This window comes from Schistocerca piceifrons, chromosome 4, assembly GCF_021461385.2.
Source record: "Schistocerca piceifrons isolate TAMUIC-IGC-003096 chromosome 4, iqSchPice1.1, whole genome shotgun sequence".
NCBI classification, from domain to species: domain Eukaryota; kingdom Metazoa; phylum Arthropoda; class Insecta; order Orthoptera; family Acrididae; genus Schistocerca; species Schistocerca piceifrons.
Genome location: NC_060141.1, coordinates 50,151,273 through 50,166,923, shown reverse-complemented (window position 1 = coordinate 50,166,923; position 15,651 = coordinate 50,151,273). Strand labels below are relative to the sequence as shown.

The 15,651-nt window shown below is 42.0% G+C and overlaps 1 protein-coding gene across 3 annotated transcripts in view; it reads left to right on the top strand.

Annotated features, from left to right (window-relative positions):
* The window catches only part of LOC124795232 (alpha-tocopherol transfer protein-like), a 145,108-nt gene that overhangs the window by 116,730 nt on the left and 12,727 nt on the right, over positions 1 to 15,651 (top strand). For all 3 annotated transcript variants that reach the window (XM_047259155.1, XM_047259154.1, XM_047259156.1), the window contains one exon: positions 548 to 653. In XM_047259155.1, the coding sequence (XP_047115111.1) occupies positions 548 to 653 (106 nt within the window). The remainder of the gene's footprint in view (positions 1 to 547; positions 654 to 15,651) is intronic.

Below are 15,651 nucleotides of genomic sequence, written 5' to 3'. Positions count from 1 at the left end.
AAGGCGACTGGTTGCAATTATTTTTGAAAATCTTAGAACAGCGTCTCTCTGAGAAAGGCATTTAGTTTTGCCCTATCTATGTTAAGCGAGACTGGCAGTCGGTCCCTACATCAAAAACTGTATTTCCTCAATAGGCACGACGTTGGAGGTAATCCTGTGAGTTGGCACCAAACACTGATACCCCTCAGAAGCTTTGGAATCCATCGCCACTAAGCGGGATAAAGGTTTCGGTCACGAACGATGTTAATGTTCTTTTCTGCATGGATCCGTCTACACATTGTGAACAACAGCTGATGCACTGGACAACCATATACCTGGGCTAAACACGCTCTTCTAATCTACGGTGTTATAATGGAGGCCATTTGGTAAATCGTCAGAGCAATTTTCTACGGAGGAAGACAGTCTGTAACAACTATTGCTTATCACGATGTAATGAGAGAATTTCCTTATTTTGTTAACAGACGGCACGACAGTTCCATCTTCACTCTTAAGACGATACACGATACTAACTGGAGTACAATCTTAATACGACGACTGATGTTCGCAGGTAATGGCGCACCTCGAAGGCTCGGATACAGTCTTCCAGTGTGTTCCACGAGAGTTCATACCAAATGAACTAGGTGGCACAGGTGGCCCAGTAGATGAGATACACGGTAAGTCAGCAAGTTTGATATGTTTCTAATGTCCAAAATATTTCGTGTGTTTTACAGAGACGGGGGTGGGGGAGGGAGAGAGGAGACAAAAGCGTTATTCGTTCTGTATAATTCGTTTTACACGAAGTTCATCACAGCAGATAAAGTATTACATTGCATACTGACTACGATTTGAATTGTTGCCGTGAAACCGGGCATTGTTGTGTTTTTAAACGATCCTAATGCAGGACGCTTCTCATTAAAATACCGAGTGATTATTACTAAAGTTAGCTATCTACAGAGACCCATTTTGGGCTATAACTATCGTTGTTGTTGTGGTCTTCAGTCCTGAGACTGGTTTGATGCAGCTCTCCATGCTACTCTATCCTGAGCAAGCTTCTTCGTCTCCCAGTACCTACTGCAACCTACATCCTTCTGAATCTGCTTAGTGTATTCGTCTCTTGGTCTCCCTCTACGATTTTTACCCTCTACGCTGCCCTCCAATACTAAATTGGTGATCCCTTGATGCCTCAGAACATGTCCTACCAACCGATCCCTTCTTCTGGTCAAGTTGTGCCACAAACTTCTCTTCTCCCCAATCCTATTCAATACTTCCTCATTAGTTATGTGATCTACCCATCTAATCTTCAGCATTCTTCTGTAGCACCACATTTCAAAAGCTTCTATTCTCTTCTTGTCCAAACTATTTATCGTCCACGTTTCACTTCCATACATGGCTACACTCCATACAAATACTTTCAGAAATTACTTCCTGACACTTAAATCTATACTCAATGTAAACAAATTTCTCTTCTTCAGAAACGCTTTCCTTGCCATTGCCAGTCTACATTTTATATCCTCTCTACTTCGACCATCATCAGTTATTTATCGTATGGCAACGAAACTCGGATGATATGCTGATGCAGTTAATAATAAAGTCAACACCATGCCTTCCTCGCATGTTGGACCTTTTCCATCCCCATCCCATTCTTACTCCATTACATGTGAAGACATTTCTGTACGTATTTATTGCATTCACAGTGCCAAATTTGTACCTAGAGGCCAAAATTGCAACTAATTTTTTCAGCGTGAATCGTTTCTGCACTAACGCATTAGAATATTTACCAGGTTTTGCTACCATATGATAATTACAGCCAACAGTGGACCTTTGTGACTAGCTGCGGTTTAATTATAGCCACCATTTACATTACACAATTTGTAGCATAAAATCTAATTATACATGCATATGTGCAACACGTATACGTTAGAAGAGCATCGCATGAATTTTAAGTTCCCTTTTACAAAGACGAATAAACATTAAGTACATTCATCATCAGAACTATTCAAGGAGCTAAGAACTGGACTTGAAAGTCTCTTCGGGTTTGCTGCCGGATCCTAAAATCAATTTGACTCGATATTTCGGTGATCCAACTGGTCGCCATCTTCAGGAAAAGGCTACTTCTGCTGATGAGTCCCGCTGAGAACTGACGCCAGGCTGCAAATCGACGTCCTATATAGGCCGCCGTTCAGTACACGGCGTATGCGCCGCCCACCACGGTTGCTGCCCTCCAAGACAGGGAGGTGGCGCCGCCCTTAGTGGAACACTGCTGGCAACGATATATCGCACTCAGTTACCCCACAGAAGGGATCAAGCGTAAGACACTTTCACTGTTGAAAAAGAGTACGTTGTCGGAAGATTTGCGTAAGAAACTTCATCCTGGTGCTGCAGTTCCGCATAGGTTGTATGGTTTGCCTAAGTTGCATAAGGAAGGGGTTCCTCTACACCCTATTGTTAGTAATTTGGGTGCACCCACTAATTACCTGGCAAAGTATTTATCATCTGTTCTCAGTCCATTTGTTGGCAAGTGTGAACACCATGTCTCCACTTCGGTGGATTTTATTCGACGATTGGGATATTTGAAGTTGAGTCCTTCAAATCTGTTAGTGAGTGTTGATGTGGTATCCCTTTTTACACGAGTTCCTCTGGAAGAGTCCCTTAGATTGATCAGTGAAAAACTGGATGAAGAGCTGGTGAAGCTTTGTCGTCATGTGCTGACATCCACGTATTTTTTTATTTAACGGTAACATTTTTGAACAGAATGACGGAGTGGCTATGGTGGTCCTTTATCACCCATAGTCGCCAATTTATTTATGGAGGACTTAATGAGGGTATGGCACTGAGGACTTCAGCTTTGCAACCAACGTGCTTCTGGACGTATGTGAATGATACCGTGTACAAAATTCCGTGTCAATGTGCGAAAGCTTACATTGGCCGTTCGATTCGCACAGTGCATGACAGGTGTGTGGAACATCGCCGTCATACGAGGCTACAACAGCCGGAAAAATCGGCAGTAGCAGAACACTGCTTAAATGAGGGACACAGTATGAAATTTGATGAAACTGTGGTAGTTGCCAACATTTCCGGTTTTTGGGACAGTGTCTATAAAGAGGCGATTGAAATTAGGTTGGCGGAAATTTAATCAACAGAGGCAGTGGGTTTCCTCTTAGCAAGACGTGGATCCTGTATTCTCTCGCATGAAAATTGAACGTTCTTCGGTGCGGCCCTGAGTGCGATATATCGTTGCCAGCAGTGTTACAGAAACGTTGACCCTTGCGTGTACAGAGTTTAAAGAACTGGAAGTCAATACGCCCATGCAACATTATCCTTCTCCACACCATAACACCTGAATCACTGAAAAGGTTAAAAAAAATCGCTCTAAGCACTATCGGACTAGGGGACTGATGAGTCCCCTAGACTTAGAACTACTTAAACCTAACTAATCTAAGGACATGACACTCATCCATGCCCGAGGCAGGATTCGAACCTGCGACCGCAGCAGCAGCGCTATCCCGGACTGAAGCGCCTAGAACCGCTCGGCCAGGGCGTCTGGCTACCGAAAAGGTCGTGTACAGAATTTTCGTGGGTGCGTTAATAGTTCCCACCTCTTGCCAAATGAGGGTACCTCTGGCACTGCAGAAAATGGTCGTTTCCGTGGTCTCGATGCCGTGTTTGGAGTAGTAGTGGAAAACAGCAGAATACATAATGTAAGCTGGAGCACACATAGTCGAAAGTAGGAAAAAATATCACCTCACAGATACTATCAAAACTGTTACTAGAAATATTGCAGACTAGATAAAACATCAGTCAGTATTGTAAACGTTTAAAGAAGAGGAAACTGAGTAATAGTTATACATCCAGTAAGAGAAAAATATGCCGTATTAAGCGGAAAAAGAATCATTTGAACCACTACCAACCAGCCACCTGACTGTACTTACGTAAACAATCTTTAAAAAGATAACAGCCACGGGTTTCATAGCGATGTATCACGTTGCAGAACATCAGCAGAAGTGGAGTAAATTCAAATGATCCGTACCATGTGCTGACACAGTAAACAGATTACTGAATGGAATCCTAACAGCCACCAAGTAAAATACGCTGGAGTTAAAAATAAAGTAACAGACCTTTAAAAAAGGAAACATATGTGTACTTATGTGGGATATGAAAGGCCACTTAAAAACAAAGTAACACACCTTATAACATCTATACCTCAAAAGAACAAATAGTCCTGTCACGGGAAAAGCCACGTATACAAATATTGGCGTCGTGATAATGCATGAACTACACAGTTTCCCAATAACAGAACTTTCAAACAGTCACAAGGAGGCTATGCACAACGCAACCGCGGACAACTGATACCAAATATGACCTAAGCATGCAGTAGGTGTTACCCTCTGAGAGGAGTTTCGGATTTGACAGTGTTTTTCCTAACAGAAATAGGACATAGAACTTTAACTTCGTAATGACAGTAGTCGGCAGATTGCAGAAAGACTAAATTTGGCAAGAAATTTCAGTGACAGACAACTCGTGAATGAAATAATAACACGGTCGCCAGCCTAATTAGGCATAATAATGTGAAAATATTATTCAGAAATACTATTGCAAGGGGAATTTTCATTAATTATTGATTAGTGAAGTGCAATGAATACACACAACTGGACGAACCACAGTAGGTAGCAGCAGTAATCACTTCTACAGGTGAGCAGTCACACGATTGCAAATGAGGCCTTTCCCTTGTTCCTCTTAATCATTATTTCTGCCATTAACTAATTTTCTAAACCGGTTTTCCGCAACACATACCAGACAATATAGTACATGATAATAGTCAAGTTCAAATAAAACACATTTACAGTACACAATAGTAAAGTAACACTGTATACAAACATTCTAGATTCACTATTTCCATAAACACTTTAAGGTCCTTTGGCTAGAAAACAGTTATTCTGATTTGTCTTTCTGATATAAAAGATTGAAATGTGGTCCCACAAACTATCCCTTCACTATAAAAGCAAAATTATACACACTTTCAGAATTTTGTGGTATTATTCAATCTGTATATTGAGCAAGCAGTAAAGGAAACAAAAGAAAAGTTCGGAGTAGGTATTAAAATCCATGGAGAAGAAATAAAAACTTTGAGGTTTCCCGATGACATTGTAATTCTGTCAGAGACAGCAAAGGACTTGGAAGAGTTGTTGAACGGAATGGACAGTGTCTTGCAAGGAGGATATAAGATGAACATCAACAAAAGCAAAACGAGGATAATGGAATGTAGTCGAATTAAGTCGGGTGATGCTGAGGGAATTAGTTTAGGAAATGAGACACTTGAAGTAGTAAAGGAGTTTTGCTATTTGGGGAGCAAAATAACTGATGATGGTCGAAGTAGAGAAGATATAAAACAGATTGGCAATGGCAAGGAACGCGTTCCTGAAGAAGAGAAATTTGTTAACATTGAGTATAGATTTAAGTGTCAGGAAGTCGTTTCTGAAAGTATTTGTATGGAGTGTAGCCATGCATAGAAGTGAAACATGGACGATAAATAGTTTGGAGAAGAAGAGAATAGAAGCTTTCGAAATGTGGTGCTACAGAAGAATGCTGAAGATTAGATGGGTAGATCACATAACTAATGAGGAGGCACTGAATAGAGTTGAGGAGAAGAGGAGTTTGTGGCACAACTTGACAAGAAGAAGGGACCGGTTGGTACGACATGTTCTGAGGCATCAGGGGATCACAAATTTAGCATTGGAGGGCAGCTTGCAGGGTAAAAATCGTATAGGGAGACCAAGAGAGGAATACATTAAGCAGATTCAGAAGGATGTAGGTTGCAGTAGGTACTGGGAGATGAGGAAGCTTGCACAGGATAGAGTAGCATGGAGAGCTGCATCAAACCAGTCTCAGGACTGAAGACCACAACAACACAACGGTAGAAGTCAGATTACTCCCTCACTTGAAATCTTTAATCTTGCAATGTTTCAACACTACTAGCATTGACAGTACTCTCTACTACTTTAAACGACTTCAAGTGAAAGTCCAATTTCCATCAACGTCTAAACCAACTGCTTTTTGACACCACTTGTGAAGCAAGTGAATTTTACTGACACTTTTTTAAAGCAAATGAACATTAAAACACTTTTCCCAGGTAATACTCTTGCCTGATTTCATATTTAAGTTCAATTTATCTGCATATGAAACAAGTAACTTTCACCGAGCACATTAAGTGTACTAGCACAAAACTTTGACACACACATTTAAAGCAATATGAAGCTCTTAAAACTTTCTAATAAGTCTCTCATGAAGTGCCTTTCTTTGTCTATGGAACAGTTAATTTAATGAACAACATATTATTAATTTCTCATTTAATTTCAGGCACTCTTGGATAAATCAAGAATTTAACCAGTTCTTTTTACAAAGGACACTCGCATTTCATCACTTACAAGGAGAGGATCCTATTTGGATAAGTGCACAGGACATACTCATTGTTCAAACACAGTTTTTCAATATTAGAATTATAATTTCACCAAACGAAACACAAAAGTAGTGGTTCATACAGTTAAACAGTTCTGACCTTCCGTCTGTGTGATGAAATGGTTGTGCAGTCGTGGTGGCGCGAGCATGTGGCGGTTACGTAGTCTCTCCGTTGGCATTAATGAGCTCTATTTACGTCTTCTTGGCATCGTTGATATTTTTATAGCCTTTCCCGAAGCGAGAGCACCATTTTCAGCGACAAGTTACATCCGAGGCCACTCCATCTCAATTGCAGTACTGTAAGCCTCGCTCGGCACTCATCGGTTCCTGGCTGCCGACTGAACACTGTGCCCTCTGGTTTGCCGCCCAGGCTGAGCGCCGATACCACCTTTTCGCTCGCGCAGAACCACTTCCGTTGCAGAGGGGAATTACTCTTGGTTTTACGTTATATAATTCAAAGTCCCTAGGTATGAACCAGCTAATACATCGCTATAAACAAATATATTTTAAAAAAATCTCATCATTTAAACATATTAAGGAGTCAACACAAAATATACATAATTAAATGCTATTGCCCTCCAAATAATACAAAGAACTTAACTCGCAAAGAGTAAACCTGGGATGTGAAAGGCCACTTTACAGCATTGTGACTTGCTGTTACGTACAGAAGTTGTACAAAAATATGAAAAAACAGCGAGAAATGCATGTTTGAACATAAATGCAGAGCCGGGCCAATCCTGCAACTTACGCCGTTGTATTTGACCGCGAACCCACAGCCCAATATCCTCAGTACCTTGTAGGTCTCAGTCGTCGTCACAACAGTATTCTGTGTACGTGTAAGTGCATTATGCCAGAACTAAGTGAATTCTAACGTAGCCGAAGTGTTTGTGCTCGTACTGTGGGTGCTTCCGTGTCAAAGGCAGCCAAAGTGTTTCAAGAGGCAACGTATCAAAGATTTACACAGCATACATGGAAAGAGGAAAAATACAGTCCACTATGTCACAACATGGAATAAATTGTGTTTAATGATCATGACAGATGGTCACTGAAGGGAATTGTGACGAAAAATAAGGGGGCGATAGCCACAAAACTGCCAATGTCACTGCAGAACCGAATCTTACATTCGTGAACCCTATCAGCACCGAAACAACGCTAAGGGAGCTCTAGAATCAGAGAAATAGGAGGGCGAGTTGAAGTTCCAAAACAATACATCAGAGATGCAAATGTCTGTAACAGAAAAACGTGGTGCCGAGGCCACAAAAACTGGACTGTGGAGCAATGGAAAAGTCATTTGGTCGAATGAGTCTTGTTTGAAACTGTTTCCAATTTCTGGCCAAGTTTCGGTCCCAAAGGTGAAACGTCGTTGGGGTTCCGCAATTATTTGGACAGCCACATCGTGGTATTTCATGGGCCCCAAGGTTTCTCTGTAAGGTCGCGTCACTGCTGAGGATTATGTGACCATTTTTACTCATCACGTCCTTCCTGTGACACAGTGTTTCTTATTATTCTCGGCCTTAATGGCTATGTTTGTGAACCGTGACTGTGTGGGATAATTATTTATTTCTAATTTTGCTACCAGTCACTTCTTTATTTTATGTTTAACATAATGCAACGCGTTTCGAACATGTTTTGTTCATCTTCAGGCGTTCTTACATACATACAAAGAAGTGTTACTTAAAAAATAAAATCCTACACAGGCTGTGATGTACATAGTCAACCACAAGGAAGAAAACCAGCAGAAGACATCACTGATTTCGATTTCTAGCATTACACTGCCCCCCTCCTTGCCCCCAAATGCCACACCAGCAGCTACAGTAGCAAACAATGGACAAAGAGTTCTAGATTAATCTAGTTTAAGACTGTTTATTTTAACATACATTTCTCTGTGTGTATGAACGCCTGAATATGAACAGACCATTTTCGAAACTCGTTGTATTATGTTAGAGTAAACATAAAATAAAACAGTGACTGGTAAAGAAATTAGAAATAAATTGCAATGTTTGTTCCTCAATAATGAACATGTGTTCAAAGACGGCAGGACTGCTATTCAGCATCGTCCACGACTGATTTTGAGAGCACAGGGACGAATTGCCCTATCTCCCCTGGCAACCAGTCACCAGATCTCAGTATCATTGACTACTGTGGTCTATTTTGGAGAGAAGCTTGCTTGGTTGCTGTTCACCTCCATCATCGTTACCTGATCTTGCCACTGTTTTGCAAGATGTATGGTAAAAGATTTCCTTGAAAACCATACAGGAAATGTATTTATCCATTCCTAGACGACTAGAAGCTGTTTTGAATACCAACGGGCTTCCTGTTCCGTGTTCGGCGTGGTAATACGTTGTGTTTTGGTGTTTCCATTTCCTTGTCTAATCCCTATAGCTCCCAGGAGCCTGTAACCAAGTGCCCATGCGTATGGTAATATACCTTTACTCATTGTTGTACATATGACTAGAGCACATGCCATGTCACAAGCACAATAACCATAATCACCTTGCATAAAAGTAGAAGCACATCCACAGTATACACGAAAATGAAATACTTGTGCAGCCAATGTGGAGTTTCGATTACACTAGCAGCAAAATGACAAGGATTTTAACGCAAAGAGAGAGTTAACTTGCGAGTACAACGATATTAAAACGTTCACTCGATACCGAATGCCTTGTAAATTGCCCACCCACAGTAGACGAATGTAAGTGATATATACATAGTAAATAAAAGGGACAGAAGACTAAAATCATGAATGCAGAAAAACGTAGGTCACACCTACATACATAAGTACATGTACTATCATATTCGAAAGAGCACCAACGACCTGAATAATTGCTTTCTCCTGATTTGCATGCAGCGCACTTTATGTAGTTGTCTTGCAGGTCCTCTTAATTTCTTTGCAGTGGTGTCGTTTGCCTGTACAAAACAAATACCACAACACTACTTTAAGGTAACCAGTCCAGGCGTAAAACGACACCATAACATTACAAGTACTAAGTATCAAGTCACTAGAAATGAGACAGTCCTTAATGTTTGTAAATTCAATTTCATTACAGTAAGTGACATATCAGAATCACTACCACAATCATTAGAATTTGACTTAACTAACACCATCACATAAATCATTCCACCTATCACTAGGTAAAATAAAATACTTTTGTAAACAAGAAATTTTGAGACAATATCTGGACTCCTGAAGTTCTGTCACAATTAGAAGTATTTTTGTTCTTTAAAAGGTTTTCACACACCCATGAAACGTCGTTCCTTATATGAACGGTTGGTCATAAACTGGACGTTGAACTAACCAGTTACAAGCAACGCTATTAACAGCGGCAAGAGCTCATGGAAACCTTAAAATTAACATCCTGTCGTCATCAATTCCTCTGTACTCTTGTTTGAGAAATTATTTGTGCACATTTTTGAACTTTAAACGACGTGACCATATTTTTGTACCGGATCGGGATTGAAATGAAGCACCTATAGCTATTGTAACTAAGCAAAGCTTTCGTGCCTGACCAACACTCGATCATAGCAACGTTCTTAATTGGTGACCAGGATAAAGAGTCGAGCAATATCGAAGTTTCCATCAGTATCAGTCAGAAAATTTGCACATGAAAATTTTTGTGCTCGGCGTGGAATCCTGTCAAAACCGATATATCCGTGTTAAGTAGCCATGAAAAATGTTTAGTATAATTTCAAGTAATTTGCCCATGTTTAAAACAAAGTGCCATGATATACAGCTCTGTGACACGAACTCAAACGCAACGCGTAACCAGATTTTTAACTAAGTAAAATCTGATATTAGACATGGAGTTTTTTCACCAGCAGCGACGGGTGTGAATCTGAAATACATTTTCCCGATCAGAAATCGAACCCGCAACATACCGCCGTTGATTTTTACCCACGAATTGTTTGCTCACCACCAGTGAGATGTGTGCATGTTTGACTAGAAATAACTCCACCTATCGTTATTGCTGACAACAAATGGAGAGACATTAAAAACGAAAATTATTTGTCACTAGTGGTTCTGTGCGCATATGGTCAGGTTTGGAATGAAACCATAAATATTTTTGAGTTGGGCCGGGATCCAGACCCTGATGTGTCTTTCGTGGAGACACAGAGGAGTTTGCGTCTCTGGGAAAAAAGCGAAATGACCGAACTATAGTGGCATGTGACCCACACACAACAATAAAGACGAGATCCCAATCCGAATCGTCGTCCATCACCAAATTTTTTAACGTCTCAAGTTCAAGAAAAGTAAGAGCCTTGTGACCTTAAATGGCAACAGGTTAATTAAATAAAATAATGTTTCCAGTGTAAGGAAGCTCATTGGCGACAGACTTTCTGTTTGCTGCAACTTGCGCCTCTGCTATGGCCCAATCTAAACCGGCTCTGCCCCAGTTGGTTGAGAAGGGATAAGATGTCTGTAATGCGGATTCTGAACTACGGCGCAACTTGATGACCTTCACTTGGGGGGGGGGGGGGGATGGGTTGTTTTGGGGAGGAGACGAGACAGCGAAGTCATCGGTCTCATCGGATTAGGGAAGGAAGTCGGCCATGCCCTTTCAAAGGAACCATCCTGGAATTTGCCTGAAGCGATTTAGGGAAATCACGGAAAACCTAATTCAGGATGGCCGGACGAGGGATTGAACCGTCGTCCTCCCCTTCACTTGGCATTACTAGATGTGAAGGAGATCTGTTCGTGTGTTTTTCAAATACACGTTTAAGAGGGAATCGAACCCATATATCTCAAGTAAGAAACTAGGAGCAATCCACCATACCACTGAAGTCCATGTGTTCTACTTTCATGACTGTCGAAACGTAGGATGCATTGAGTCCTCTATTAACTGCTTAATTATCAGCAGGCTTCTGTCAGAGAAATTATGCTAGCTCATGTCAGCGGATCGTAAAGACGCTTATAGCCTCTATTGGAAGTCATTTTGAAATTTTCACTATTTGAAGCAGATTCTTAGACAGAGAAATAGCATTGCAGAGTGTGAAGTTGCGAAATGCTTTAATTATTACTGCCATTGTCGATGTTAACTTCTTCATTCTGCTACTTCTACACGCGTGCCTGAAGCAAGCGTTTAATGCTTCTTGGTTGTACTTAGGATCTGTTGCTCAGAAAACAGGTAGTTATTTAGTTTGCAGGTAATGGCTGCGGCGTTCTGTGTCAAGTGGACCGTGACAAGTAGTTATTTAGTTCTTTTCATGTCTAGGAAATACTTTTCAAATTAATATCGGACATCTGCAGTTACTAGTAGATTACATTAAAATTAAATTAGCTGATGAAGACTTTACTTCATAACAGAAATTGCTTTGCGTTTCTTCATTTAATTGCACTTAGCAACGACGCTTGTAAAGTTCTAAAACTGGCTGTAAATGCCACTTTCAAAGCCAGAGAACGTTCATGTCTTCTGTTAAGAAATTATTGCAGAAGATGAACTGTTTTCCGTTGGTTCAATTGAAGGAGTGGGCAGGAGAAAGGAAGGGAAGGGAAAGGAAAGGGTCTATTGACATCAACTGCATTGGAACGCTGTGCGACGTCTGCGGCGACCATTGTGAAATATGTGTACCACACCGGGATTTTTTTTCTTTTCTTTTATTTTTTATTTTTATTTTTATTTTTTTGCTTAACTTCCGTGATCGGACGAGAACCGATGTATTTTTTGTTTTTGTTTTTACGTTTTTATTCTTTTCTTTTTCATTTTTTTGTTTTTTTCGTTTTTCGTTTTTTTTGTTCTTTTGCATACTCTTCAAGTGGAGCCGCATCCTATTACTCAGTTTCTCTCTCTCTCTAACTTTTTTCCTTTTTTTTTCCTAATATGAACATATATACTACCAGAATGAGATTTTCACCCTGCAGTGGAGTGTGTGCTGATATGAAACTTCCTGGCAGATTAAAACTGTGTGCCGGACCGAGACTCGAACTCGGGACCTTTGCCTTTCGCGGGCAAGTGCTCTACCAACTGAGCTACCCACGCACGGCTCACGCCCCCTTCTCACAGCTTTACTTCCGCCAGTATCTCGTCTCCTACCTTCCAGACTTTACAGAAGCCCTCCTGCGAACCTTGCAGAACTGGCGATTTATTTATTTGCAACCCATTCAGCTGCTTCACAACCCCAGGGATGTCTATCACTGTGTCCTCCATACAGGAAACTGTACGAGACTCAAACGGCGGTATGTTTGTACGATCCTCCTGCATGAAAGATTTCTCAAATGCTAAATTTAAAATTTCAGCTTTCGTTTTGCTGTCTTCCGTTGCCAGGCCAGACTGATCAGTGAGTGACTGGATGGAAGCCTTTGACGCGCTAACCGATTTAACGTAAGACCAGAATTTCCTTGGGTTTTCAGCAAGATCTTTTGCTAAGGTATGACGGTGGTAGTGGTCGTATGCTTCACGCATCGCTCTTTTTACAGCAGCACGAATCTCTACTAACTTTTTCCTGTCCTCATTCTCCAGATCTTTCTTGTACCGCGAGTGCAACTGTCTTTGCTTCCTGAGCATTCTCCGAATTTCGCTGTTAACCCACGGTGGGTCTTTTCCGTCCGTAACCCACTTTTTCGGCGCATACTTCTCCAGTGCGTGATTTACAATGTGTTTAAAATTTGCCCATAATTCTTCCGTGTCCATCGTACCGGAAGTAAATGAAGTCGATTCATTTACTAATTGGGATGCTACAGGATGTTTCAAAAATGACCGGTATATTTGAAACGGCAGTAAAAACTAAACGAGCAGCGATAGAAATACACCGTTTCTTGCAATATGCTTGGGACAACAGTACATTTTCAGGCGGACAAACTTTCGAAATTACAGTAGTTACAATTTTCAACAACAGATGGCGCTGCAAGTGATGTGAAAGATATAGAAGACAACGCAGTCTGTGGGTGCGCTATTCTGTACGTCGTCTTTCTGCTGTAAGCGTGTGCTGATCACAACGTGCAAGTGTGCTGTAGACAACATGGTTTATTCCTTAGAACAGAGGATTTTTCTGGTGTTGGAATTCAACCGCCTAGAACACAGTGTTGTTGCAACAAGACGAAGTTTTCAACGGAGGTTTAATGTAACCAAAGGACCGAAAAGCGATACAATAAAGGATCTGTTTGAAAAATTTCAACGGACTGGAAACGTGACGGATGAACGTGCTGGAAAGGTAGGGCGACCGCGTACGGCAACCACAGAGGGCAACGCGCAGCTAGTGCAGCAGGTGATCCAACAGCAGCCTCGGGTTTCCGTTCGCCGTGTTGCAGCTGCGGTCCAAATGACGCCAACGTCCACGTATCGTCTCATGCACCAGAGTTCACACCTCTATCCATACAAAATTCAAACACGGCAACCCCTCAGCGCCGCTACCATTGCTGCACGAGAGACATTCGCTAACGATATAGTGCACAGGATTGATGACGGCAATATGCATGTGGGCAGCATTTGGTTTACTGACGAAGCTTATTTTTACCTGGACGGCTTCGTCAATAAACAGAACTGGCGCATATGGGGAACCGAAAAGCCCCATCTTGCAGTCCCATCGTCCCTGCATCCTCAAAAAGTACTGGTCTGGGCCGCCATTTCTTCCAAAGGAATCATTGGCCCATTTTTCAGATCCGAAACGATTACTGCATCACGCTATCTGGACATTCTTCGTGAATTTGTGGCGGTACAAACTGCCTTAGACGACACTGCGAACACCTCGTGGTTTATGCAAGATGGTGCCCGGCCACATCGCATGGCCGACGTCTTTAATTTCCTGAATGAACATTTCGATGATCGTGTGATTGCTTTGGGCTATCCGAAACATACAGGAGGCGGCGTGGATTGGCCTCCCTATTCGCCAGACATGAACCCCTGTGACTTCTTTCTGTGGGGACACTTGAAAGACCAGGTGTACCGCCAGAATCCAGAAACAATTGAACAGCTGAAGCAGTACATCTCATCTGCATGTGAAACCATTCCGCCAGACACGTTGTCAAAGGTTTCGGGTAATTTCATTCAGAGACTACGCCATATTATTGCTACGCATGGTGGATATGTGGAAAATATCGTACTATAGAGTTTCCCAGACCGCAGCGCCATTTGTTGTTGAAAATTGTAACTACTGTAATTTCGAACGTTTGTCTGCCTGAAAATGTACTGTTGTCCCAAGCATATTGCAACAAACGGTGTATTTCTATCGCTGCTCGTTTAGTTTTTATTGCCGTTTCAAATATACCGGTCATTTTTGAAACACCCTGTAACAACTGCTTATCTGCTCTTTCTAGTAAGAATACTGTCCTAGCCTTCTTGACCGACTTTTTAACTTTCGTAACCATAATCGTAATGACAACATCATGATCACTAATCCCTGTCTCAACACTGACACCGTCGATGAGGTCTGATCTGTTCGTGGCTACCAGATCTAAAATATTTGCACTACGCGATGCGCTTTATCGCTCTTCCATAGTGGCTATAATGCGCAAAACCGGCGATACGAAGGGCTCTAATAAATTATGGCAAGGAAAAAGCGAGATGGCTCAGATACACTTGAATATTACTACATGGCGCTCCGTGACCTGTCATTCAGGGCTTCATCGCTCGGACGTCAAGCGGAAGTCCATCGCATTCAGGAGTGCATTTTAGCGATCACGAGACGTCGATTGGAGGGACATTCGATCCGTGCTCGGCACTTGGACAACGTCGATGAGAACGTATTTCCACGCACCATGTGTCCAGATGACATAACGTAATCGGCAATCGTTGATCAGTGCTCTATAGTGGGGATGGTCGGCCCTTAACTTCACAACAGGGTTCCTACAGCATTCCCGCCTCTTTTACAGTGGGACGGCGATGGACGGCGGAATGGGAGAAGACACATTACAACAGATGCAGAAGGGGGTGGATGGTTTGAATGCAGTGGCTTTATTGGAACCCCTGACGGAACATGACGTAACGGTGGCACTCAAGGAGGGTACAGTGCATAAATCCCATGGTCCAGTTGGGTTGACACTCGAATTTTATCTCGAAATTGGCGATCTAATGATGTCCCAAAAATGGTTCAAATGGCTCTGAGCACTATGGGACTTAAAATCTTAGGTCATAAGTCCCCTAGAACTTAGAACTACTTAAACGTAACTAACCTAAGGACATCACACACACCCATGCTCGAGGCAGGATTCGAACCTGCGACCGTAGCAGTCCCGCGGTTCCGGACTGCAGCGCCAGAACTGCACGGCCACCGCGGCCGGCTAATGAT